General features: G+C 42.6%; 3 protein-coding genes across 7 annotated transcripts in view; 2 read left to right on the forward strand and 1 right to left on the reverse strand.

Moving 5' to 3' along the window:
• The first annotated feature begins 1,193 nt into the window (after window positions 1–1,193).
• alox5a (arachidonate 5-lipoxygenase a) lies at window positions 1,194–13,361 on the forward strand. The gene is made up of 14 exons (XM_061689278.1): window positions 1,194–1,473; window positions 3,517–3,715; window positions 3,786–3,867; window positions 4,375–4,497; window positions 4,695–4,801; window positions 4,875–5,047; window positions 5,202–5,348; window positions 6,386–6,589; window positions 6,663–6,749; window positions 8,232–8,410; window positions 9,600–9,721; window positions 9,879–9,979; window positions 10,588–10,758; window positions 11,166–13,361. Exons 1-14 carry the CDS (start codon window positions 1,324–1,326, stop codon window positions 11,343–11,345), a joined length of 2,025 nt encoding a protein of 674 aa, XP_061545262.1. The 5' UTR covers window positions 1,194–1,323; the 3' UTR covers window positions 11,346–13,361.
• A 54-nt stretch (window positions 13,362–13,415) lies between these two features.
• LOC133409389 (polyunsaturated fatty acid 5-lipoxygenase-like) lies at window positions 13,416–22,050 on the forward strand. Its single transcript, XM_061689276.1, has 14 exons — window positions 13,416–13,631; window positions 14,587–14,785; window positions 14,857–14,938; window positions 15,010–15,132; window positions 15,598–15,704; window positions 15,781–15,953; window positions 18,229–18,375; window positions 18,444–18,647; window positions 18,717–18,803; window positions 19,574–19,752; window positions 19,836–19,957; window positions 20,040–20,140; window positions 20,659–20,829; window positions 20,902–22,050. The coding sequence occupies exons 1-14, from the start codon at window positions 13,479–13,481 to the stop codon at window positions 21,079–21,081; spliced, it is 2,028 nt and encodes a 675-aa protein (XP_061545260.1). The 5' UTR covers window positions 13,416–13,478; the 3' UTR covers window positions 21,082–22,050.
• marchf8 (membrane-associated ring finger (C3HC4) 8) overlaps window positions 21,190–23,609 on the reverse strand; it is a 69,303-nt gene continuing 66,883 nt past the window's right edge. For 3 of the 5 annotated variants that reach the window (XM_061689280.1, XM_061689279.1, XM_061689281.1), the window contains one exon: window positions 21,190–23,609. This exon is cut by the window's right edge and continues 1,193 nt beyond it. The gene's annotated coding sequence lies outside the window, so the exon portion shown is untranslated. The other 2 variants (XM_061689282.1, XM_061689283.1) reach the window with 2 other exon arrangements.

The raw sequence follows: 23,609 nt of genomic DNA on the forward strand, positions 1-23,609 counted from the left end.
TTAAGATATCAGTATTTCATTAGACAAAATTACAGTACATGGTTTGGTTGAACATTTTAATTTTTAATTTTCTGTTGTTTTGTGTTGATTTTACAGTTCACATCCACTGGGAGTGACAACAGCTCAAGGGGGACATTTTTCCTAGTATTTGGGGTGTAGTTTTGTCTCTATGGTGCCTCGGTCAACATAAATTATGAATTAAAATCGTCCACTCAATCCTAAATTCCAGACGTTTTCTTGCCGAGTGGCCTGAAATCAGGTAATTCGACTTTCTCAAGCTTTTCTACATCACATGCGAAGATGACCGCCTTCCCGTTTTCGCTCCTGAGCCAGAGCTGTCAACATATCAAACGTATGCTCTCTTAACACATTCACTGCCATTGACGACTTTAGAAGTCAAATATCCATGTTAACTACGAAGGTTGGCAGTGATTGGGTGGTTCTTCTACACGGAGGCAACCAATCAGAGGAAATGGGGCGGTCTTAGCCAAATATGGACAAAGTGGATACAAAACTAACTCAAAACGAAGGTAGCTGTCAGTGGGGGCTTTTGTGGACAAAAACAAACAAAAACCAATGTTTTTTTCCCATTTTTTAAAATCAAATTGACACTTTTATAGTCCATGTTAGAGAGTCACTCTATCGATGTCTAAATAGCCAAAATATGGGCCCTTTAAAGCAAAAACGCATGAGTGCGTGACAACGGGTGCTTGGGAATACTTTTAAGAGGTGTGTTTTAATTAGTTCAAGTGTCTTTTAATAAGATTTGTTTCAATGAGATTGTGTGGTAGGAGTTAAAAAATATTTTCTTATGTGGTCTTTCTGTATTGCGGATTTCTACTTAATCCGTGTGGGTCTGGAATGTATCACCCATTGTCACTGTATACGAGAATGGTAATTGTCCCACGCCTGTAATGCAAAAGGAGGAGCACTGTGCTGTGGTATTTGCATTTATGTCACTGAATGAGAGTATACTACCAAGCATTGTCCAGTGTCATATACAGATTTGACTAGTAAATTTGACCTCTCATATGACGCTTCAATTAACACCAGCCTTATGTATTGCTGTTTTGCTTTGTAAAGGGAAATAAATGCGTGTCATCAGGTTGGATGAGGGAGGGAGTGTCACTGTTGCTCCCTTAGCGCACCGCCCATCTCTGCTTTACAGAGTTCCACATTCTTGCGGCATTTGTGTAAGAGAAGTGAGGACATAAAAAAAGTGAGAAGTGCACTTTTGGGACCTAACAAACGAAGGTCGAAGTTGATGGGAGGTGGAATTGATATTTTCACCCGGGAGAGTGTTTTTTGGAGTCGTTTCGATCAATGCCGTCGTACACAGTGACCATCGCCACGGGAAGCCAGTGGTTTGCGGGGACCGATGACTACATCTACATAACGCTAGTGGGCACTGAGAGATGCAGTGAGAGGACTCTGATGGACAAGCCTCTTTACAATGACTTTGAGAGGGGAGCGGTAAGTGAGTCTACATGAAAACGGCTGAGAAAAAAATTTACGTGTAATGCACGGCAACCAATGCATCACAGTTGTAATGTGGAAAGAAGAAGGTACAACCCCAATTCCAATGAAGTTGGGACTATGGTGTTAACATAAATAAATATTTGCAAATCATGTTCAACCTATATTTAATCGAATACACTACAAAGACAAGCTATTTAATGTTCAAACTGATAAACTTGATTGTTTTTAGCAAATAATCATTAACTTGGAATTTTATGGCTGCAACACATTCCAAAGAAGCTGGGACAGGTGGCAAAAAAGACTGAGAAAGTTGAGGAATGCTCATCGAACATCTGTTGGGAACATCCCACAGGTGAACAGGCTCATTGGGAACAGGTGGATGCAATGATTGGGTTTAAAAGGAGCTTCCCTGAATTGCTCACCTCGTTGTGAACAAGTGCTTGAGAAAATAGTTTAAGGACAATGTTCCCCGACGTACAATTGCAATGAATTTAGGGATTTCATCATCTACGGGCCATAATATCATCAAAAGGTTCAGAGAATCTGGAGAAATCACTGCATGTAAGCGGCAAGGTCGAAAACCAACATTGGAATTGGGGTTGTACAGTTGAATTGGCAGTGGTGACGTTTCAAGCAACTTATTGCACACCTGGTCATGCATATTGTTCATTCATTCATTATTCTTAGAGTGGCATTGAGGAAAGAGAACACAACTGGTCGGAAACAAAACTGAAATAATTGCTTTTGGGAAACAATTATGTGTTCAAGGTGTGGTGATTGCTGGAATTGTTTCCCCATTAGTTTGTTGAAATGATTGAATAGAAACTCAACACCCAATCCTAGAGCCTAGTACAAACCAATTTAGGAGATAACATAGGTCTTGGCAAAGGGGTGAAACCAGGGCCAAGCAGGATGGACTTAGCGGGGCATGGAACATGGATAATGGAAGATGTGGTGCACCTGGATCATTGTAGGAGGCGATTAAAGTATGGACCAAAGGGCACTTGTTTTATTGACCATGGCAGATTTGGCACACCAGTACCAAGGTAGAAGGAAATGGAATATGCACCACTTTAGGAGAGGTCATGGGAGAAGAGTTAACCAAAGTTAAGGTAGCTGGGAGAGAAACTATAGAGCAAGGGGGTCATGGTACATGGACTGCAGTATGGTAAATTTGGTGCACCAGGAATAAGGTGGGAAGGAGTTAAATTTGGAGGGGACAGCACCAGGAATATGAGTAGGGCAGCCTCACATTCGCCCAGTTCTACCTCTGAAGCAGAACACATGAGTCCTCTCAGACTTGGGTTTTTGCTGTATGACCGCCAATTCCGGCAAAGATTTTCTCGCCACGCCTCAGGTCTGCTTCTTTTACAATGAAGGCTTTATACACGCATTGGTCCCACCTCTCTCAGGATGCAGGTAAATCATCTCCGTTAAGGTCATGAGTGATCAACAATTGCTGTTCCCCTTCTCATCCAAGTTCCCAAGATATGCTGACTACAAAGTTAATCATTAATCTTTGATGTAAGGTGTGCTTATGTAAACTAAGAACGATTTAAGGTCAACCTAATGTCATAGACATCTCCATACCACACCTGCCCTTTTCACAAGGAGGAATTATGGAAAAGAAGAGATTCCAATCCTTAGTCTCGTCCCAGAGCTATTAAGGTCTGTGTCGTCCATCTACATCTAGTCTATACTGGTTTTTCCTGGTAGAGAAGTATTGTTTCTAAATCACCAGACCCTGTTGGTCAACCGGCCTCTTTGGAAACCACACCACGTGGAAAACGTGGCACACAGACGCTTGCACTTTTGGACAAATTTACCAGCCAATGGCTCTGGGTCTGGACACTCACTTTAGGACCACTTTATCGCTTTCACTGTCCACCCGAAACACTCTTTAACCACAGTAAGGTGGAAATTCTCGAAGGAGTATCCTCTTGTCTTTACATGTAAAAGAGATACCTTAGAGAACAGATGACACAACCAGTGGAGATGTTTTATTTTTTCCAAACCATACAATTGATTCGCTCGCAGGTGGATTCCTACCTGGTGAGGGTAGACGAGAACCTGGGTGAGATTGTGTTGGTGAAGCTGGAGAAGAGAAAATACTGGGTTCAGGACGACTGGTACTGCAGCTACATCTCCGTAAAGACTCCAGACGGAGACAACTTGGAGTTTCCATGCTACCGCTGGCTGGTCGGTGACAAGGAAGTGGTGCTGCGAGATGGGCGAGGTAGAGTGACAAACTGAGGGTTATGTTCACTCATTTCATTCTATCACACAATATCTCTTTGGTTTGTTAGCTTACCTGCCTCAGGATGATAAGACAACCGTGGTCAAGCAGCACAGACAGAATGAGCTGGAAATGAGGCAGAAAGCCTACAGGTATGTTTCATCTGACCGTCAAGTCTGTTACTGAGCACCACGCTCTCTAACAGCCTTTGCATATAAGTGGCTGCCATCTTTGGGAAATGTTCTAGTCAATTACATAGCTGTTCTTCTCGCTTCAACTTGGAGAACCCCTTGGAATTTCGGCTCGTACGAGCTTATTGGTGGATATTTTTAACTGAAACTTGTCAGCCAATCGGAGAAGGGGTATGCCAAGTAGCAGACAAAATAAAAGGGTCAAGGTGATATGTTGAGGAATTAATGAAGTTATGCTGTTTTACTCTAATTTGAAGGTGTTTTTGACCAGATTTTCAACAGGCAATATCACAAAAATATGTTCCCCAAAAAAGGCTTCTTTTTCTTTTCCTGAGAGAATTTATCCAGAACCCATCATCCAATTTTCAAAATTCGTGGTGCATTTTACTTGCATTAGGGTACCAACCAGACTCTGCGTTTTGACAGACAAATATTTTTTGGGGAATATTGTTACGTTACTACTTGTAGATGGATGGAGTGGCAGCCAGGCTTTCCAATGAGCATAGATGCAAACAGACATCAGGATTTGCCCCGAGACATCCAGTTTGACAGTGAGAAAGGAGTGGATTTCGTACTGAACTTCAGCAAAGCGTATGTATTGCCTCCCATTGCCTATTCGTAAAACTGACCCCACGATACTCGAAAACGTGTATGAATAGTGTGATTGAAGTCACCGGGAAAAGAGACATAACATTGTGTATCTTTCAGAAAAAAACATTTACATTTACCCCCCACAATTGTGTAAGCTTTGTGTTACACAAAGTGAACTGATAAACATGAATTTCCAGAATCGAGAACCTGTTTGTGAACCACATCATGCACATGTTCCAGTCGTCCTGGAGTGACTTTGACGATTTTGAGAGGATCTTTTTGAGAATCAAAAACACAATCTCAGGTCAGCCTCGGATTGGTCTTTTCATTGATCTCCTTTGATTCGGTCACATGTTGTCTTAACACTTGCACTTCAGAGTATGTGATGCAACACTGGAAAGAGGATTTCATGTTCGGCTACCAATTCCTGAACGGCTGCAATCCTGTCGTCATCCAAAAGCTCAGCAAACTTCCTGACAAGTTTCCTGTCACCAATGAAATGGTCGCTGTCAGCCTGGAGAGAGCGTTGACTCTGGAGGAGGAAGTTAAGGTAGACTAACAATCACTCTGCTGAGGATTTAAATAGGCTGCAGGTAAATGTACCCAATTGTGTTTTAGTGCCAACAATATCCCGATTTCCTCTTCTTTCTTTATTCCCTTTGTGACTGCCTTGTCTGATCGATTATGTAATGTTGTGCTTCCAGGCAGGTAACATCTATGTGGCGGACTACGAAGTGTTAGATGGCATCAAACCAAACTGTACAGATCCGTGCACCCTGCAGTACCTGGCAGCTCCCATCTGTCTTATGTACAAGAACACACAGAACAAGATTCTTCCAATAGCCATACAGGTACAGCGGGATTAAACATGAGGAAGTCTTAGGCCACTTTTACAATAGTTTCCCTCCTTGCGTCCAGTGGTGGGAAATAATTCTATTTTAATTACTGTGTAACCTCATATAATCTTTTGTTTTAGTGTGAGGATAAGAAAGCAGAGCATTTTCCTCTCTCTCTCTCTCTCTCGCTGATATTGTATTGTCACTATGTCGTGAGACAAAGCAAGTGTCTGTGGTCGGGGGTCAAGGTCAAGGTGCTTTTATTGTCAATTCTTCAATATGCGTAACACATACAGAGAATTGAAATTACGGTACTCAAGGGCCCACGGTGCTACATAGACCGTACAAATAATAACATCAATATAAAAAACAAAACAAAACAAAACTATGGTATTTACAGTATAAAAAGTATTCATTTAATGTGCAATTTACACTCTACTTACACTTAAGTACTGCGTGTGAGTACTTCTCATTCTCAATATATCAAACCTTTATTTGTGAAGCACCTTTCATACTTAAAAAGCAACGCAAGCAAGTGCTTCGGGGGGCAAATGATAAAAGACACAAACACAAAGCGCAGTCTCGGAGCCGCTGTGACACTCAACACCTGTGAGTAAAAGTAGATAGAATTAAAAAAGACGATTGAATACATAACATAGCTATTGTGACACGACTGAGGGCAGAGTGGAGCGAAGAGGCGCTGTCAACAACAGAAGCTGCGGCCTGACGCCCCCCAAGTGAGGAAACACTGGAACATTCAAACAAAAGAACTACAGCATAAGACACAGACGTACATAAATAAATGAATAGAATACTATAACAATAATACAAAAGTCTAAAATAAATCAAATATACTGACAGATAAGAAGTGAACAGTAAAACTTTGGTAACCTAAAAGTAAATAAAGAGCTATATAACATTACAGGTAAGTATTAGCTATAAAACAAGTGACTCCTAATCAGTTAAACGCCAGACCAAATTTGTGGGTCTTGAGCCTCCTTTGAAAAATATCAGCGCTCTCTGCTGCTTTTGTCACCTCTGCTTGTCCCCAGTTGGGTCAGACTCCAGGCGAGGACAACCCCATCTTCCTGCCCACTGACAGCCAGTACGACTGGCTCCTCGCAAAGATCTGGGTGCGCTCGGCCGACTTCCAGTACCACCAGACGATCACGCACCTGCTCAGGACACATCTGATCTCAGAGATGTTTGCCCTCGCCACGTTCAGGCAGCTCCCCGCAGTCCACCCGGTCTTTAAGGTCGGGCCCTCACTAATGCATTTATTGCTAAGCTCATGGGTGACTGACTAGCCACCGATGTGCTCCTTCGCAGCTACTCATTCCGCACATCCGTTTCACCATCGCTATCAACACCAAGGCCAGAGAGCAGCTCATCTGCGAGTGTGGCATCTTTGACAAGGTAAGTGTAGTGAGTTGTTTTGCGACTGCAGAGACCCCACCCAGGTATAAAATCGATGCGAAGGATAATTTTTGACAGAAGAACCTAAACAGGATTTTCCACAACAGGAGGAGGCACCGCCCTTCAATACTGTATGTAGTCTACACCAGTTATTAGTCACCGGTACGGGTAGTGGTACTATTTTGCGGCACAAGAAGGCACACTAAGCTACCTCCGTAATTACTGGTTTTTATTTGATTGCTTTATATTCATAGCCTTATGGCACTGCTTTTCATCACAATATTTACTATAATTATGACTTTACTACTGTGTGAGGGTAGGTTAGTAACCGTAGGTGTGTAGTAATGTGCCGCATTTACCCCATTACTTAACTTTATGGGTAAATGTTACTTTTCCGAGGTGTTTTAATGCAATACACTTTTTACTTTTAATTTTTTTTGTTGAGAATGAAATTTACTTATACTCTGTTACATTGAGCTGTAATCCGTTCGCTACTTTTGTTTGTATCCATCTATTATTGCTTGTGCGATCATTTTTTTTTTGGTTCATTAGAGACATGTCGTCACATGACTCTGTTTCACCAATCCAACCTAAGTACTAACTTTTAGTTCCATTTCACCAATTAAACAGAGGCAGGCAGTCACATGACCGTACACAAAGTCTCCGCGGCCTCACACAAAAGCAAAGTTTTCAAAGTGACTAATTTACATGGCGCGTTGCAGAAACGACGGCGTGCGACTTACATTCAGAAGAGGCAGCGTACCCATGGTCTCGCATTTCATCTATTTATTTTACCAGTCTATGAATAAGAACAGCTATGTCATACGCTGTCATCCGTGCCCGTCTAAAAATGTCTACATTTTAGCCTACAAGAACTTCAAACTTCAGAAAACACGTTGGAGTTTTCTATGTAATCTCTCCTTGTGAGCCTATTAGATTCACCTATTTGTGGATTTTTGGTTTTCAATTTCTTACACTTATTGACTGTTTATCCCGCGTTTATTTAAGAATTTTTAGGGTTTAAAAGAAATGTAATTATAATGGGTGTCAATTATCAGCCTTTTTTGCTATTCACAATCGGTCCGTTTCCCTGTGAAGAGCGGAGGTCCACTGTACACTTACTTGGGTATCGGTAGTAGTGATAGACTATCGCGCGTTCTGACTTGCGTACAAGTTTTTGTTACATCAACGCCTTAAGGACAGAGCTCTGTCATAAATTGAGGACCACCTATCATCGTATTTTCGGGTACAGTGTTGCACTTGTCTGCGTTGTTAATTTCCTAAAAAGAAGACCCAACAAACTATTGATTTTGCACTTTCCTAAAAAGCAAATACTTTGTTGTGTTCTGTTTTTGTGTATTGCTGTCAATACTACGCCACTGCTGGTCAGTAAGAGGTTTGACACGATGCTGACTCATCTGTGTCGTCAAAAAGGTTGCTGATCTTAATTAACAACTTTGTGTGTTTCCTCTGGCCATCAAGGCAAATGCCACAGGCGGAGGTGGTCACGTGCAGCTGGTTCGGAAGGCCACGAAAGGCCTGACCTTCAGGTCTCTCTGCTTCCCCGACATGATCAAAGCTCGCGGAGTGGACAGCAAGCAGGAGCTGCCCACCTACTTCTACAGAGATGATGGCTACAAGGTGTGGGAGGCCACCAAGAGGTGAGGACTGGACCGAGTGTGGATTTACTCAACTCAATTCACTTTTTGCGTTTAACGTCATGTAACTGTGCCACGTGCATCATCTGGAGCAGTTCTAAATCGATGTTTATCTAATAACATGACAAAACCATAAATAATTTCAATACAATGTCAGATGCTGATTGCTAAATGTACTGTATATGTTTTGCTGTTCGGAGTGACGTAGCAAGTTTTGCTCTGACCAACCAATCCAGAGGACGGAAAAACGCTGACGTGTACCGAAGGCCAGCGCTCATTTAATGCCCTCGGCAGATTAGATACACGGTGGCTGAAATCTAATTGGAGAAAAAAAGATAACATGTACATACACGTGCTGGAAGCACTGAAGCCAAGGGAAATGGTGCGAAATAAAGAGAATACACTATTCTGAATAAATTAGGAAATTAACACGATTTCATGGAACATTTAGAACCTTTGTTTCAAAATTTTGGGGGATAAAAACCCATAGACTTCCCAAACACATGGGACAATGTGTTATGGTCTGAGGTTCAGATTTTTGGCCATAATTCCAAAGAACACCAGGCCTGCAGGGAAGCATGGTGGTGGTGGCACCATGCTTTGAGGGTGTTTTTCTTCAACAGGAACTGTGCCCTGACAGAAGGTGGAGAGAATCACGAAGAGTTTTAAATAGCAGTCAGTGTTAGCACAAAATCATCTACGACTACTAGAACAGATCAACTTGATTTGGTGCTAACTTTAAAAGGTGCTCACTATTTTACATTTGAATGTCAATGATTGATTCTGAACACAGTGACATCCTCAGTTTGTAACTAAATAACTGTTGCTAAGTAAGTGTAACTAAGTAATTGTAACGTTAAATGGTGGCAGGTGTGTGCTGGCTCCGATTTAACATGAGTTAGAATATGATTGGTTAATTTTGAACACAGCCACATCACCAGTTTTAAGCAGGTGTGCACACTTGTGCAACCACATTGTCTCAGTTGTTTTGTATTTCCCCTACCCAGTTTTTTTTTTCTTTTTAAGTTTTACAGGTTATACGTCACATTGAAGGGGGAAAAACGTTTTGAAATGATTTATCTTGATCCCATTGTTTTTTATAGGACAAACCTGCCATTTGAACAGTGGTGTGTAGACTTTCTATATCCACTGTATTTGTCCTCCATACTTGAATTGTGTTGTCCTTTTGCAGCTTTATTTCCGACGTGGTCACTATTTACTACACTAGCAACGAAAAGGTGCAGGGAGATGAGGAAATCCAGGCGTTCGTCAAAGACGTGCGCACCTTTGGGATGCAGGACTTCGATTCCTGTGGTAGGTAAAGCAAAATCTAATCTCAAGGTAAAACTCACACAATGGGAACAAAGAAGCTCAGATGTTAGGAAACAAGCCTTTCCTGCATTTGGTCACAGCATCTGGGCGCGTTACACAAGCATACGTCGTTATGTGTGTGTTTGTCAATTCTTTGCAGAGTTTCCCAAGGCGCTGAAATCCCGCGAAGAGCTGATCGAGTACTTGACCGTCATCGTGTTCACGGCGTCAGCTCAACACGCAGCCGTCAACTTTGGACAAGTGCGTGACGACAAAAGAAAATTCTTTTGTGTTCATCGCATATATTGTGCACCAGTCAACACTGTGTTCGATTTAGCCAGTTTTATCTATAGTCTTCACAACATACACATCCAGGACAACTTTGTCTTACCGTACAATGAAAATATTGGATAATTTGACCGTAATTTTCATGGATGAAATTGGAAATATTTGTAATAATATTTAGTAATCATGAAATATTATACAGCCTGAAAGTGCAAAGTATAATAATCATTATAATATAAAATATTACGTAATTCAACCAGAATATACATCGATTGACAAATGTTCTATCTTCCATGATGGGGAACATTTTAATTTAGGGTTATAGTCTTTAACAACAATAATGTAATTATGAAATATTGAACAACTTTAACCACATAATATATTGATTGATGAAAGCCTTATTTTTTGAGAAATTCTATGCTGATGATATTTTAAATAATACTAAATAATAATAATAGCAATACTACTACTAATAATACAATCCAGTACAAGTGCAAAAAAAGAGGTATTTCGGCAGCGTTTTTGTATCTTTTTCAGCGTGTGCTCAGCTTAACAAACATTAACCTCATTGTTACTGTATCAAGTACGACTGGTGTTCCTGGATTCCCAACGCTCCCTCCACCATGCGGAAGCCCCCACCCAAGCAGAAGGGTTTGGCGAACGTGAACCTGATCATCGACAGCCTCCCGGACCGAGGGCGCTCCAGCTGGCACCTGGGGGCCGTCTGGGCCCTCAGCCAGTACCAGGAGAATGAGGTGGGTGCAGGGGTGCATTTAGTCATTTGGGGGCTCGAGGCAAACCGACTCACGGGGCCTTCCACAAAAAAAATAACTTTATTTTCCTTACAACCGCGCCAACTAGTTTTGCAACAAGTCTGCGCACCCGCAGTCACAAGATGGAATAGTCCATTGTAAGAGAAGAAGTTTACACAGTGGTTGTATACATATCCTGCATGTCACACCCCATGAGCTTGACTAAATATGAAGCGTGCCCTATTAGACTACCATTGTTTTCTCTTATCTGAGGAGTCTGAATTATTCATCCTTTTTTATTTAATCAAACAGGAACTATCCCCCCCAACAACAATCATACGCAACTGTCTAATCATTCTTTAATGTAAAATCTTCCTCAATTTGAAACATATTCTTCTCCTGCCCCGTAGCTCTACTTGGGCATGTACCCCGACGAACACTTCATCGAGAAGCCAGTCAAGGTGGCAATGGAGAAATTCAGGAACACTCTGGCGGAGATCAGCAGCGCCATCAAGACGAGAAACCAGGGAAAGAAACTGCCCTACTACAACATGTCCCCCGATAAGATACCCAATAGTGTCGCTGTTTGAGGGACGTGCTCGTTCATATTGTGTCCAAACATTTGCTGACACGGTGTGTCATATTTTCAGAAATGCAGACAATTAAAAAACAAACTTACTTCTAAACATCTTTGGACTAATTCACCTCTGTATATATAGTGATTCTCAGTGTGGTAAGTGAGCTCCCTCTAGTGGTACATCAAGAATCCATCCAGCCATCCATCCACTTTCTGGAGTGCTTCTCCTCATGCGGGTCATGGGCGTGCTGGAGTCTTATAAATTGTTATTTATGTTCAATTCATTTCAATTGAAGCATTATTTCAGTAGTTTTTTTAATTTTCTTGTATTCAAGCACAGTTTTAATGTTCCAACGTCAGTGCAGAATGGTACAGTGGGTTAAAATAATTTTTAAAAAATCTCATTTTGATGAACCCTTAGGTCTACTACACTACGGTATATTATTTTGAATTAGAATCTTTTTTATTTATGATGACGGTACTTGGGGAGCTAAGTATTTATTTAGGTGGTACTTAGAATAAAAGGTTTGAGAATCACCGCTGTGTAGGAATTGGTATTGGCTGTTGTGCTACTTCAGGAAGTAGTTGCATTCTATTGATTCAGCTACAAATGTACACTAGGTGGGAGCATTGGTTCCAAATGATATCATTTGGCATTCTACAAATGTCAACAAGAATTTGGCTATGTTGTTGAGGACCCGGGTTCAATCCCCGGCCTCGCCTGTGTGGCGTTTGCATGTTCTCCCCGTGCCTGCGTGGGTTTTCTCCGGGCACTCCGGTTTCCTCCCACATCCCAAAAACATGCATTAATTGGAGACTCTAAATTGCCCGTAGGCATGACTGTGAGTGCGAATGGTTGTTTGTTTCTGTGTGCCCTGCGATTGGCTGGCAACCAGTTCAGGGTGTACCCTGCCTCCTGCCCGATGACAGCTGGGATAGGCTCCAGCACGCCCGCGACCCTAGTGAGGAGAAGCGGTTCAGAAGATGGATGGATGTTTTCACCAGGCCAAACAAGCCTTAACCTGTTCTGTTCAGCCACTTAGTCATGCAGTATGGTGGATCGGTATCTTGCTGCAACAGTAGAATTTGATATATTCCCGGCTGTTGTTATTTGTATTGAGATGGATGTTTACTAGGAATACAGTCGGCCTGACTGAGGTTTGAGAGGGGACAGACAGAGAGAAAAAATAGGACAGGAGAACAGGGTACTAGCTTTAATCATCTGTATATGTGGTCTAGGAAGGCAGTGCTACACTGAGAGAAGTGACGAGAAGCAAATAGGACTGCATATGATAGGACAGGACAGAGCATTACAAGACAGGATGGAGTAGGACAGGACTGAATTGGACAAGACTGGTCAGGACGGAATGGGATTGGACTGTCAGGATTGGACCGAGTGGAGCAGGACTGCACTGGACAGGATTGGATTTGATCTGTAAGTGGACTGGGAAGGCAATACTACACCTTGCGAGGAAGGGACACAATAAGTAGCAAGTATGACAGGACGGGGCAGGATAGTACTGGATTTATTTATTTATTTATTTTTTGCGGTCTGAGAGAGAAAGCTACACCTTGTGAGAAGTGACGACAAGCAAATAGGACTGGACAGAGCATTACAAGACAGGACGGGGTAGGACAGGACTGAACTTGACACGACGGGTCAGGACAGAATTGGACTGGTCTGGTCAGGATTGGACTAAGTGGGGCAGGACTGCATTGGACAGTACTGGATTTGATTTATAAGTGGACTGGGAGGGCAGTACTACACCCTGTGAGGAAGGGATGCAACAAGTAGCAAATATGACAGAATGGGCAAGGACAGGATTTTATCTGTGTGGTCTGGGAAGGAAGTGCAACAATGAGCAAATATGACAGGACAGGATTAGCAAGGACTGATACCTTTTGTGACATTTTTGTTTTGTGTTGTGCCATGAAATAAAATAGTCTTGTGTCATTAAAGGTTGGGAAACACTGCTCTAAATTGGTTTGTGTGTTTTGAACGATGACAACGGTCCTTCCGGTGCTTACCAGGTTATGTAAGGAGGGACTTGGTAGGGGAATATAAATACAGTGCAACTCCCTCTTCTGCTCATTTCATATTACAGAGACTATCTCTTTCAAGCGTTTCAAATCTGGTGTGACAGAGATGTCGTACACGTACGTGGTAAGCGTCGCCACGGGAACTCAAGGCAGGTCAGGGACTGATAATTACATCTTCATAACACTGGTTGGAACTGAGGGGTGCAGCCCAAGGATTGGGCTGGACAAACCTCTGTTCGATGACTTTCAGAGGGGCTCGGTAAGTAACATTTTAATACACATGATGCATCTACACTCAAAAAAAGTTTCTATCATAATCATCTTGGAGGTGATGCTTTCAAAAGGCCTTTTATGAGCATCAACCACATTTGTTGCAAGGAAACATCTGCCTCTGCCAGCAAGAAGCCAGTGTTAGCTTTATTTCCAAAGTATTGCCTGAAGGAGGTATGCGGGCAAGACTCACGTCACCCTCTTATGCTTCATTCCTGATAACAGGAAGAGACAAGTTAAAGCCTCATTTACATTACTTTGTTCCAAAAATGTTAACCTGTGAATGTTACATTTCAATTGTAACTGACATTATGAAGGTGCATTTGATATTTCATTCTCAGTTGCACTGATTTTGCTTTAGCTCTCAATGGCATTGCGCAAATTTAGTAATTTGATCACTCTGGGGACAAAGGAGTCTCTGGCCCTATTTGTCCTGTGTAAGGGGACTCTTAAATCTCCGCCCAGAGGGAAGGGCCTCAACGCAGCATTGAAGAGAATTTCCTTCCTAGACCAGTTCTGGCTTTGGTCTTATTGAGGACTGGCTTTTTTTTTGTGCACTATTGTTCTTTACAGTGTAAAGTAAATGTACAGTACAGTACGTGGCGGTCCTGACATCGCTTGATAGGCCACACCCTTAAAGACACAGCCAACACTTGATAAATCCAGTTGATTTCTTTACGTTCTCTTGTATTTTGTGTCTTTATACAATACAGTGCTATTTTTCTCCATGAAAAACAAAAAATGTTTCATGGGTTCGTCCCAAGAATTAATGGCATTTCAAATAATTTCGTTTTTTTTTTTTTTTTCCTTCCTTGTGAGTGTCAAAACATGAGAAACAGCTCAGTGTGATGCAGTACAGCTGTAGAAGACTGCAAATTATGACACCATTACTATTACATTTATTTATTCAAAGCAGAATTGCTGAAAAGCCTCTTTACTCGCAGGTGGATTCCTACCCGGTGGGGGTGCAAGAGAATCTGGGTGAAATTGTGTTGGTGAAGCTGGAGAAGAAAACGTATTTGGCACAGGACCACTGGTACTGCAGGTACGTCTCGGTGAGGACTCCAGGCGAAGACAATGTGGAGTTCCCGTGCTACCGTTGGCTGGTGGATGACAAGGAAGTGGTGCTGAGGGATGGGCGAGGTAGAGTCACAAACTGAAAGGTTTGCTACACTCATTTCATTTTACCAAATGGTCTCTCTCTGGCTTCTTAGCTCACCTGCCTCAGGATGATAAGACGAGCCTGGTCAAGGAGCACAGACAAAACGAGCTGAAAATGAGACAGAAAGCCTACAGGTATGCTTCATCTGACCTTGCAGTCTTTTAACGAGCACCATGCTTTCTTACAGAAAGTTTGTACCTTGTAGATGGATGGCGTGGCAGCCAGGCTTTCCTATGAGCATAGATGCAAAAAGACACCAAGACTTACCCCGGGACATCCAGTTTGACAGTGAGAAGAAAATGGATTTCGTACTCAACTACAATAAAGCGTATGTATTGCCATTAATAGCCTGGATCTGGAATATCCTCCAATAACCTCTAGTGCATAAAACTAGGAACTTTTAAATTAGTACAGTGGATTTTAAGCAAAGTTTTCTGGGTTCCAGGGTCCGCCCCTTAAAGGCGGACCCTGGAACCTTGTATACAGACGATTGTGTCTGGAACATATCCCCGTGATAACTGGAGGGTCGCTGTAGTGTGATCCAATTCACCAGGAAAACAGACACAGCGTTGTGTCTTCCAGAGAGTAACATTTAGATTCACGCCCCAGAAGGTGTGCGAGCTTCTATCAAGCACAAGCCATTTTCTATAGCACTTGTCCTCATTAGGGTCGCGCGTGAGATGGGACCTATCCCAGTTGACTTTGGGCGAAAGGCAGATTACACCCTACACTGGTCGCCAGCCAATCGAAGTATATAACTAGTAGTGAATTGATCATGAACATGAATTTCCAGAATCCAGAACCTGTTCTTGAACCACTTCATGAACATGTTCCAGTCATCCTGGAGTGACTTTGACAATTTTAAGAAGATCTTTTTGAGGATCAAAAACGCAACCTCAGGTCAGCCTCAGATTTATATTTCGTTGATTATTTCACACCTAATTTGATTGAAATTTCACAATTACTTGCACTGCAGAGTACGTGATGGAACACTGGAAAGAGGATTTCGTGTTCAGCCACCAGTTCCTGAATGGCTGCAATCCTGTCCTCATCCAGAAGATCACCAAACTTCCAGACAAGTTTCCCGTCACCAATGAGATGGTCGCTGTCAGCCTGGAGAGAGAGTTGACTCTCGAACAGGAAGTTAAGGTAGACTTACCATAGTCATTGCAATCTGTCTCGACGCAGATGATTTAGTTCGAATCAGATAAGAGAAGATTTGACTGAGGACCCATGCACATCACTGCCAAGGTGTGCCCCAAGGTTCAGTTCTCTTCCCCTCTCCTCTTCTCTTCTACTTGTTACCCCTTTGGTCAGATAATCCCCTGTCATGGTCCCATCTACCACTGCTTCGCCAACTACATCTAGCTCCTGATCTCCATCCACTTTCTATAGCGCTTGTCCTCATTAGGGTGGTGGGTGAGCCGGAGCCTATCCCAGCTGACTTTGGGCGGTGTACACCCTGGGTTGGCTTGGCGTTGGTTGGTGACCAGTCCAGGGAATACCTTGCCTCTCGCTCAAAGTCAGTTGGGATAGGGATATACCCTAATGACTATCTTGACTATCATAGCTATGCAGATGAGACACAGTTATATCTAGCAGTGTCTCCAGATGACTACAGTTCAATTGAGGTGTTGTGATGACAAATGACAAAGTCCGAAACCTTGGTGTTCTGATAGATTCCGACCTGACTTTCAACAATCATATCAAATCAATTACTAAAACTGCCTTCTACCATCTGAAGAACATACCCAGAGTGAAAGTGTCAAGCAGACCAGGAGAAGCTTTTATCTCAAGTCGGGTTGACTATTGTAATGGTCTTCTGACTGGACTCCCTAAAACGAGCATTCAACAGCTGCAGCTCATTCAGAATGCTGTGGCTCGGGTTCTGACCAGAACAAAGAGGTTAGAGGATATTACTCCAATTCAAAATTCTTTACACTGGCTTCCAGTCAGCTTTTGAATAGATTTTAAAGTTCTGCTACTGGTTTATAAATGACTAAACGGTTTAAGTCCTGAATACAAGAATGAAATGCTAATGGTATATAAACACAGTAGGGTTCTGAGATCGACAGACTCAGGTCAAATAGTGGTGCACAGAGTCCAAAGCAAACATGGTGAAGCAGCATTTAGCTATTATGCTGCACGCAAATGGAATAAGTTGCCAACAGAAGTGATGTAAGCCCCCAAGTGTGCATGTTTTGATGTTCAGGTTAAAAACTCTTTTTCCCATGCTTTTTAGAGCATTTCCACTTTTAAATATTTCTTGCACTGTATGCTGTTTTAATAATGTTTATTTTATTTATTCATTTTTTCTCTTTGTTTGAAATGTTTATAAGATGGTTTTTTTCTTTGTTTTTAAATGCTTTTAATCATGTAAAGCAGATTGAGTTACCTTGTGTATGAAATGCGTTATATAAATACATTTGCTTTGCTTTGCTCAATGAGGATAAGCTCTGTTGAAAATCAATGGACCGTTGCATAATTTTTAACCCGACTCTGTAGCTGTCTTCTACCTCAAGAACATCTCCCACCTCCATCAATCTCTCTCGTCTTGAGCTGCAGAGACCCTCATCCTCCCGTCCGGACTACTGCAACAACCTCCTCTATAGTCTACCTAAAAAAAATTAAAAAAAAATCCAATATACCAAGAATTCTGTAGGACCACAGTACCCGTATATGCTCCACTGGCTTCTCCTTCCTCAGAGACTCCACGTAAAAATCTTCCTCCTGGTCTACAAAGCTGTCTATAAACTGACCACACCTGCATCCAAACACTTGAATTTGGCCACTAAATTTGTACAAAAAGTTCTGAAACAGGCCGGCACGGTGCACGACTGGTTAGCACATCTGCCTCACAGTTCTGGGAACCGGGGTTCAAATCGCGGCCCCGCCTGTGTGGAGTTTGCATGTTCTCCCCATGCCTGCGTGGGTTTTCTCCGGGCACTTTCTCCGGTTTCCTCCCACATCCCAAAAACGTGTGGAAGGTTGATTGAAGACTCTAAATTGCCCGTAGGTGTGAATCTTAGTACAAATGGTTGTTTGTTTCAATGTGCCCTGCGATTGGCTGGCGACCGATGATAACTGGGATAGGCTCCACCCTAGTGAGGATAAGCGGTAAAGAAAATGGATGGATGGATGGAAGTCCTGAAACACTGAACAGTTGGACATCTATTAAAAACTTTAGAGGTCAAATTAAGTTGACCTGTAAAGGATATAGTGCATGGTTGTCAATTAACCTATTTTTGGGATGTGGGAGGAAACCGGAGTGCCCGGAGAAAACCTACGCAGGCACGGGGAGAACATGCAAACTCCACACAGGCGGGGCCGGGGACTGAACCCCGGACCTCAGAACTGTGAGGCAGACGCTCTAACCAGTCACCCACTGTGCCGGAGTAAGAGTCATTTATTTTAATTGCTCCAGGCAGGTAACATCTACATGGTGGACTATGAAGTGTTAGATGGCATCAAAGCAAATGATACAGACCCCCGCACCCCGCAATACATGACAGCTCCCATCTGCCTTCTGTACAAGAATACACAGAATGAGATCCTGCCAATAGCCATACAGGTATGGTGGTATTGTACATGAGCAAGTCTTATGCCACTTTTACAATCTTTTCCCTCCTCGCCTCCCAGTTGGGTCAGACTCCAGGCGAGGACAACCCCATCTTCCTGCCCACAGACGGTGAGTACGACTGGCTCCTCGCAAAGATCTGGGTGCGCTCGTCCGACTTCCAGCACCACCAGACGGTCACGCACCTGCTCAGGACACATCTGATCTCAGAGATGTTTGCTATCGCCATGTTCAGACAGCTCCCTGCAGTCCACCCCGTCTGGAAGGTGAAAACTCTCGCTCATGAAACTGAATGGATGACTGACATAACAGGCAACTGATGTGTTCCTTCACAGTTACTCATCCCACACGTCCGTTTCACCATCGCTATTAACACGAAGGCCAGAGAGCAGCTCATCTGTGAACATGGTCTCTTTGATAAGGTGAGTTTTTGTCTTGGGGTAAAGCGCTGATAGATAACCTTAAACCAACCTGGGTGTTGTTTGCATGAGTCCTGAAGGTTCCTTTCCGCAGGCTTGTGGTGGCCCAAATGTAAAGTAAGTTGCGGTAATCATTCAGGGCGAGGTTTCGAACGTGCGAGGGGCATCCTTAGGCTCTGAGAATTATGGTACAGGGTTGGCCCCTGAGGATTTGAAGACTCCAGAGCAGGTTCTGAAGATTTGGGGCCAGACCGCACCTTGCGAGTTCCTGGGACAGCGACAGGCACTTAAGAACTGAAGACTCTACCTCTGCAGGCCTGACGACTGATCTGCAGGATCAGGCTCAGACACTTTAAAGACAAGGTCTGAAGACCTGGTGGCAGACTGAAAGCTCCCTGTCTGTGGGCTATTCTTAGGTAAGATTTATAGACCTGTCAGGGGCAGGCGCTCAAAGATGAGAAGAAACAGGCCCAAGTTATAATGTAAGAACATACCAAGACTCGGAGAGTAAGGGCTCGACCTCTGAGACTTTGAAGACTCGGAGCATACTCAGTTTAGGAGACATTCAAGATTCTGGGGAATTCTTTGACTCCCAAGGCTTAGGAGGGTTCTGAACACAAGTTCAGGTCCAGTCTCAAACCTTGACGACTCTGGAACGGATGACAGCCTGTGCATTGTAGCACTATGGACTATGATTGGAAAGGCTGCAGTAGGCATTTGACAACCCCACACATTAATAGTCCAAATTCATGTTTTCCTTCCTCCATGTCAAGGCAAATGCTACAGGTGGAGGTGCTCATGTGCAGCTGGTTCAGAAGACCATGAAGACTCTGACCTTCAGGTCTCTCTGCTTCCCCGACATGATCAAAGCTCGCGGTATGGAGAGCAAGGAGGCGCTCCCTACCTACTTCTACAGAGATGACGGCTACAAGGTGTGGGAGGCCACCAAGAGGTGAGGACCGTTTCGAGGAACAAAAAGTGTGCTTGCAAGCGTTATTTAGTTCTCCGTACTTGACTTGAATCTTCTTTTCGCAGCTTTGTGTCCGATGTGATCCGCATTTACTACAGCAGCGATGAGAAGGTGCAGGGAGATGAAGAAATCCAGGCCTTTGTTAAAGATGTGTGCGACTTCGGTATGAAAGACTTCAAACACTGTGGTGGGTAACCCTGACGTACATCTGATGTATCGGATACAAGAGCTAGCTTCTTCTATCTGTTGACACGCCATCTTCTGGGCAGAGTTCCCCAGGTCGCTTGAATCCCGCGAGGAGCTGATCGAATACTTGACCATCATCATGTTCACTGCTTCAGCCCAACACGCAGCTGTCAACTTTGGACAAGTACAGTACACATTAGTGATTTCAAATGAAAAAAAAAAATAGTGTAGGTCTTTCCTGCAGTTGGAGACAGTCACATAAATACTGACACATTTTTCACAATTAAAAATATCTTGTGGTCACGTCAAAATGGCCACTTTTTTCACAAGGCGCAACTGCCATAAAAATACATTCGTCACATAAAGATATTTACCACTATTTTCTCTCAGTGCAGTTACTGTAAAATTATGATATGGCCATGTAAATATAGCCACTGTTTCTACAGTTCATATATCTTGTAGTCATGTACAACAGCTGTAAAGATAGCATGCAGACACCACATTATGTCATGTAACTAAAGGCGCTGCAACATATTACTTTGGATTCAAACAATTTGAATATATGATACTACAAATGAATCCTGGGTGCGCTCCATTCATGTAAGCAGCAATTTACCCTTGTTGTTGTGTTGTTGGGGGTAATACTTTTACATTTCAGTACAAAATAGCTCCAGTGGTAAACCTTTGTCTTCAATTGCAAAGTACGACTGGTATTCCTGGATTCCCAACGCTCCATCCACCATGCGGAAACCCCCGCCCACTCAAAAGGGTTTGGCAAATATAACCCTGATCATGGACAGCCTCCCGGATCGAGGACGCTCCAGCTGGCACCTGGGGGCCGTCTGGGCCCTCAGCCAGTACCAGAAGAACGAGGTACCTCTTTTTTGACACGCCGGCATCCGAGAAACTTGCCTCCACTTGCGCACTCTCCTTTTCGCCTTACAGCTCTACCTGGGAACGTACCCTGACGAGTACTTCCTGGAGAAGCCGGTGAAAGCTTCTATGGAGAAGTTCAAGAAGGATCTGGCAGAGATCAGCAGTGACATCAAGACGAGGAACCAGGGACAGAGATTGCCTTACTACAACATGTTACCTGACAAGATACCCAACAGTGTTGCTATTTGAACACACACTGAACTGAAGGATCTCCAAAGTGGAACATTATTGATGTCAGAGTTTATTTCAAAATTAATTCCTAGCAATCATTGAAGTCCACAAATGTTTATTTTTTTTTCTGCACATACAATGCTGAAACTCACTCACATTACTATTATTGTGCAGTTTTTGGAACGTAACCTCGGCTGAAGACGTCAAAGGGATACAAGGCACTCACCTGGACACGCCATTTAAAGGCACAACACATGAATTTACAATAGTAGTTACTAAACTTCATAAAACCATTTTAGTTTTTACATTTATTGTTTTTTTTGGGGTGGGGGTGGGGAAGAGTATATTATCTTTACAGTGCTATACTTGATTAAAAACCACAAAAATCATTAAAAGCATTTGAATTTTTATTTGGTTGTTCATTATAATTCTACACAGTTTTTGTTCAAACATGGGGAACAGAAAACACAAGAGTTTTAGTTTAAAAACAGGACTTTTTTTCTTTCTTTTTTTTAACTACACTATTATTCCAAAGTAAAGATCACAGACAAACTTGTGGAATGATATCATAGAAAGGGCCAACAGTCATCATAGATCTTCAAGTCCAGTCAGTAGTAAACAAATGGCGCTTTATGCACATTCCATTTCACCCTCCCTCCCTTGCCGACATGACGAGTCGAAGCAGCAAAGTACATGTAAAAACACATCTTCCATCTTTATGTGCCATGTCTCACGAAAGTGGATAGTTAAAAAGGAATGTTTACATCTAAAGCTCGTGTCTCAAGACTTAATGCGAGGAGCCAGCTCCCATTAAAAAAAAATAAAAATAAAACCAAAAACATTCTACAGCCTCGCATCCACCTTAAGCCTGACTATACATTAAAGAATCAGATACAGCATGTTAAAACACATTTGAATCAACAATTCTTTAAAGAATGTTAATGAAAAACATGGCAGAGGGGGATGGGGAATGTAGGTTTCTTAAAATGACTTTGAAAAAGGGGGGGGGGTTGAGATTAATACGCGCAAATCTTGAAAAATAAATACAACACAAACAAAAAGATCCTTTTATAGCCAGTGAGAGAGAAAAACAAGCAAGCAACTATGGAAGAGATCAACAACATAAAAGGTAATTGCACTTTTCCTCCCTCCCTCATTTTTAAATCATATCATTGCACCGTGCTTCCAAAGACGTCCATCTTCCTCCAACAGAAAATAAAATCCTTCCTCTGTTTATTATTAAAATGAAGCCACCATGAGACGTTGACATTAATACACTAAATGCAACAAACAAACAAACAAAGCATTGGTTTCATTTATTGCTGCTGAGCAGTCATTATTACCAAGTATGTTGTTGGATCATTGCTCTTCCCAGGCAGTGACTTGTATTAAAAAGAGCCTTGAAAAAATTGCCTTGAGTTTGTGTATGTGTAAAATGGTTATGAAGGTCGACATTAACACACAAAAAAACTAGAGTTGCCTAAAGAAACCAACTCCTGCCTCTCTGCAACGCCAGCCTCCCGCCACCTGGGGGCGCTACAGCGTGCGACGCAGCTCAGATGAGTGACGGAGGGGCATTTATTTGAGGGAAGTATTTCATTTTCTCAGTAAAGTCAAGACACCACTGTATTATTACTATGCAATATTTTGCCGACATTTAACATTTTGTAACAGAACTTTCTTGTGCAATGTTAGCACTTTTTTTAATTCAAAATTGTAATTTTGCCTGCCTTAATGTAAATTTTAAACTGCGGAATTAATTTTAGACACCCTATCACAAAACCACTAGAGCAGGCTATCTTTTAAATAGCAACTTGCTATTCAACTGCATGTTTGTTATTTGGGTGGCATGTGGACAGCAGATGTAACAGCGGTGGATTTCTCCAGGGGATTTTACAGTACTGGAATATGGCAACATTTTTTACATGACTGCAGAAATGTATTTTCCTGAGGCTATTTTTACAGCTTTTGGCTAATCTTACAAGACTATGCCAGTAGGAAAAACAACATGGCCAATCACGTACAGGTAAACGTAGCCAAATGGGGTAAAAGCAGCCAGCGGATAGTACACGACGCACACGTAATGATTGCCTTCATTAATTAAACACACACGCGCACTCCTCAATTAAAACATACAAAGTTGTAACGGTGAGCTCGAAGACATAGAAAATATCTAAAAAAAAGTTTTTTTTTTTAGGTTTTGTGTTTACAAAAAAGCGTACATTCTCTTCAGAAAGTTTGGGGAAACATGGATTTTTTTCACATCCTTGTTAAAAGGCAAGTGTTCTTCAGTTTTAAGCTTTTTGTGTCATCTGGGGGGGGGGGGGGGGGGGGGGAGAAAGGGGGGACAGACGAAGACGTCCACGTGCTCCTTCCCGCGCATGACGACAGAAGAAGAAACAAAAAGTGCTTCAATGCACGTCTACGTGTTGGATTGGCCCGGGACTCACAGAGGTCAAAACAAAACAACAAAAATCAACCGTCCTCTTGCTTTTCCATCTTAGTGCAGTGGCACCAAGTTGACATTTTGTCCAAACGTTGCATGA

Source organism: Phycodurus eques, chromosome 11 (genome assembly GCF_024500275.1).
Source record: "Phycodurus eques isolate BA_2022a chromosome 11, UOR_Pequ_1.1, whole genome shotgun sequence".
Lineage (NCBI taxonomy): Eukaryota > Metazoa > Chordata > Actinopteri > Syngnathiformes > Syngnathidae > Phycodurus > Phycodurus eques.

Coding starts and splice junctions, on each gene's coding strand:
- alox5a (XM_061689278.1), top strand. CDS start 1,324: ATGCCGTCGTACACAGTGACCATCGCCACGGGAAGCCAGTGGTTTGCG. Junction 4,498..4,694: donor GTACTGAACTTCAGCAAAGC/GTATGTATTGCC, acceptor ATGAATTTCCAG/AATCGAGAACCTGTTTGTGA. Junction 8,411..9,599: donor GTGTGGGAGGCCACCAAGAG/GTGAGGACTGGA, acceptor GTCCTTTTGCAG/CTTTATTTCCGACGTGGTCA.
- LOC133409389 (XM_061689276.1), top strand. CDS start 13,479: ATGTCGTACACGTACGTGGTAAGCGTCGCCACGGGAACTCAAGGCAGG. Junction 15,133..15,597: donor GTACTCAACTACAATAAAGC/GTATGTATTGCC, acceptor ATGAATTTCCAG/AATCCAGAACCTGTTCTTGA. Junction 20,141..20,658: donor CAGCTGTCAACTTTGGACAA/GTACAGTACACA, acceptor TCAATTGCAAAG/TACGACTGGTATTCCTGGAT.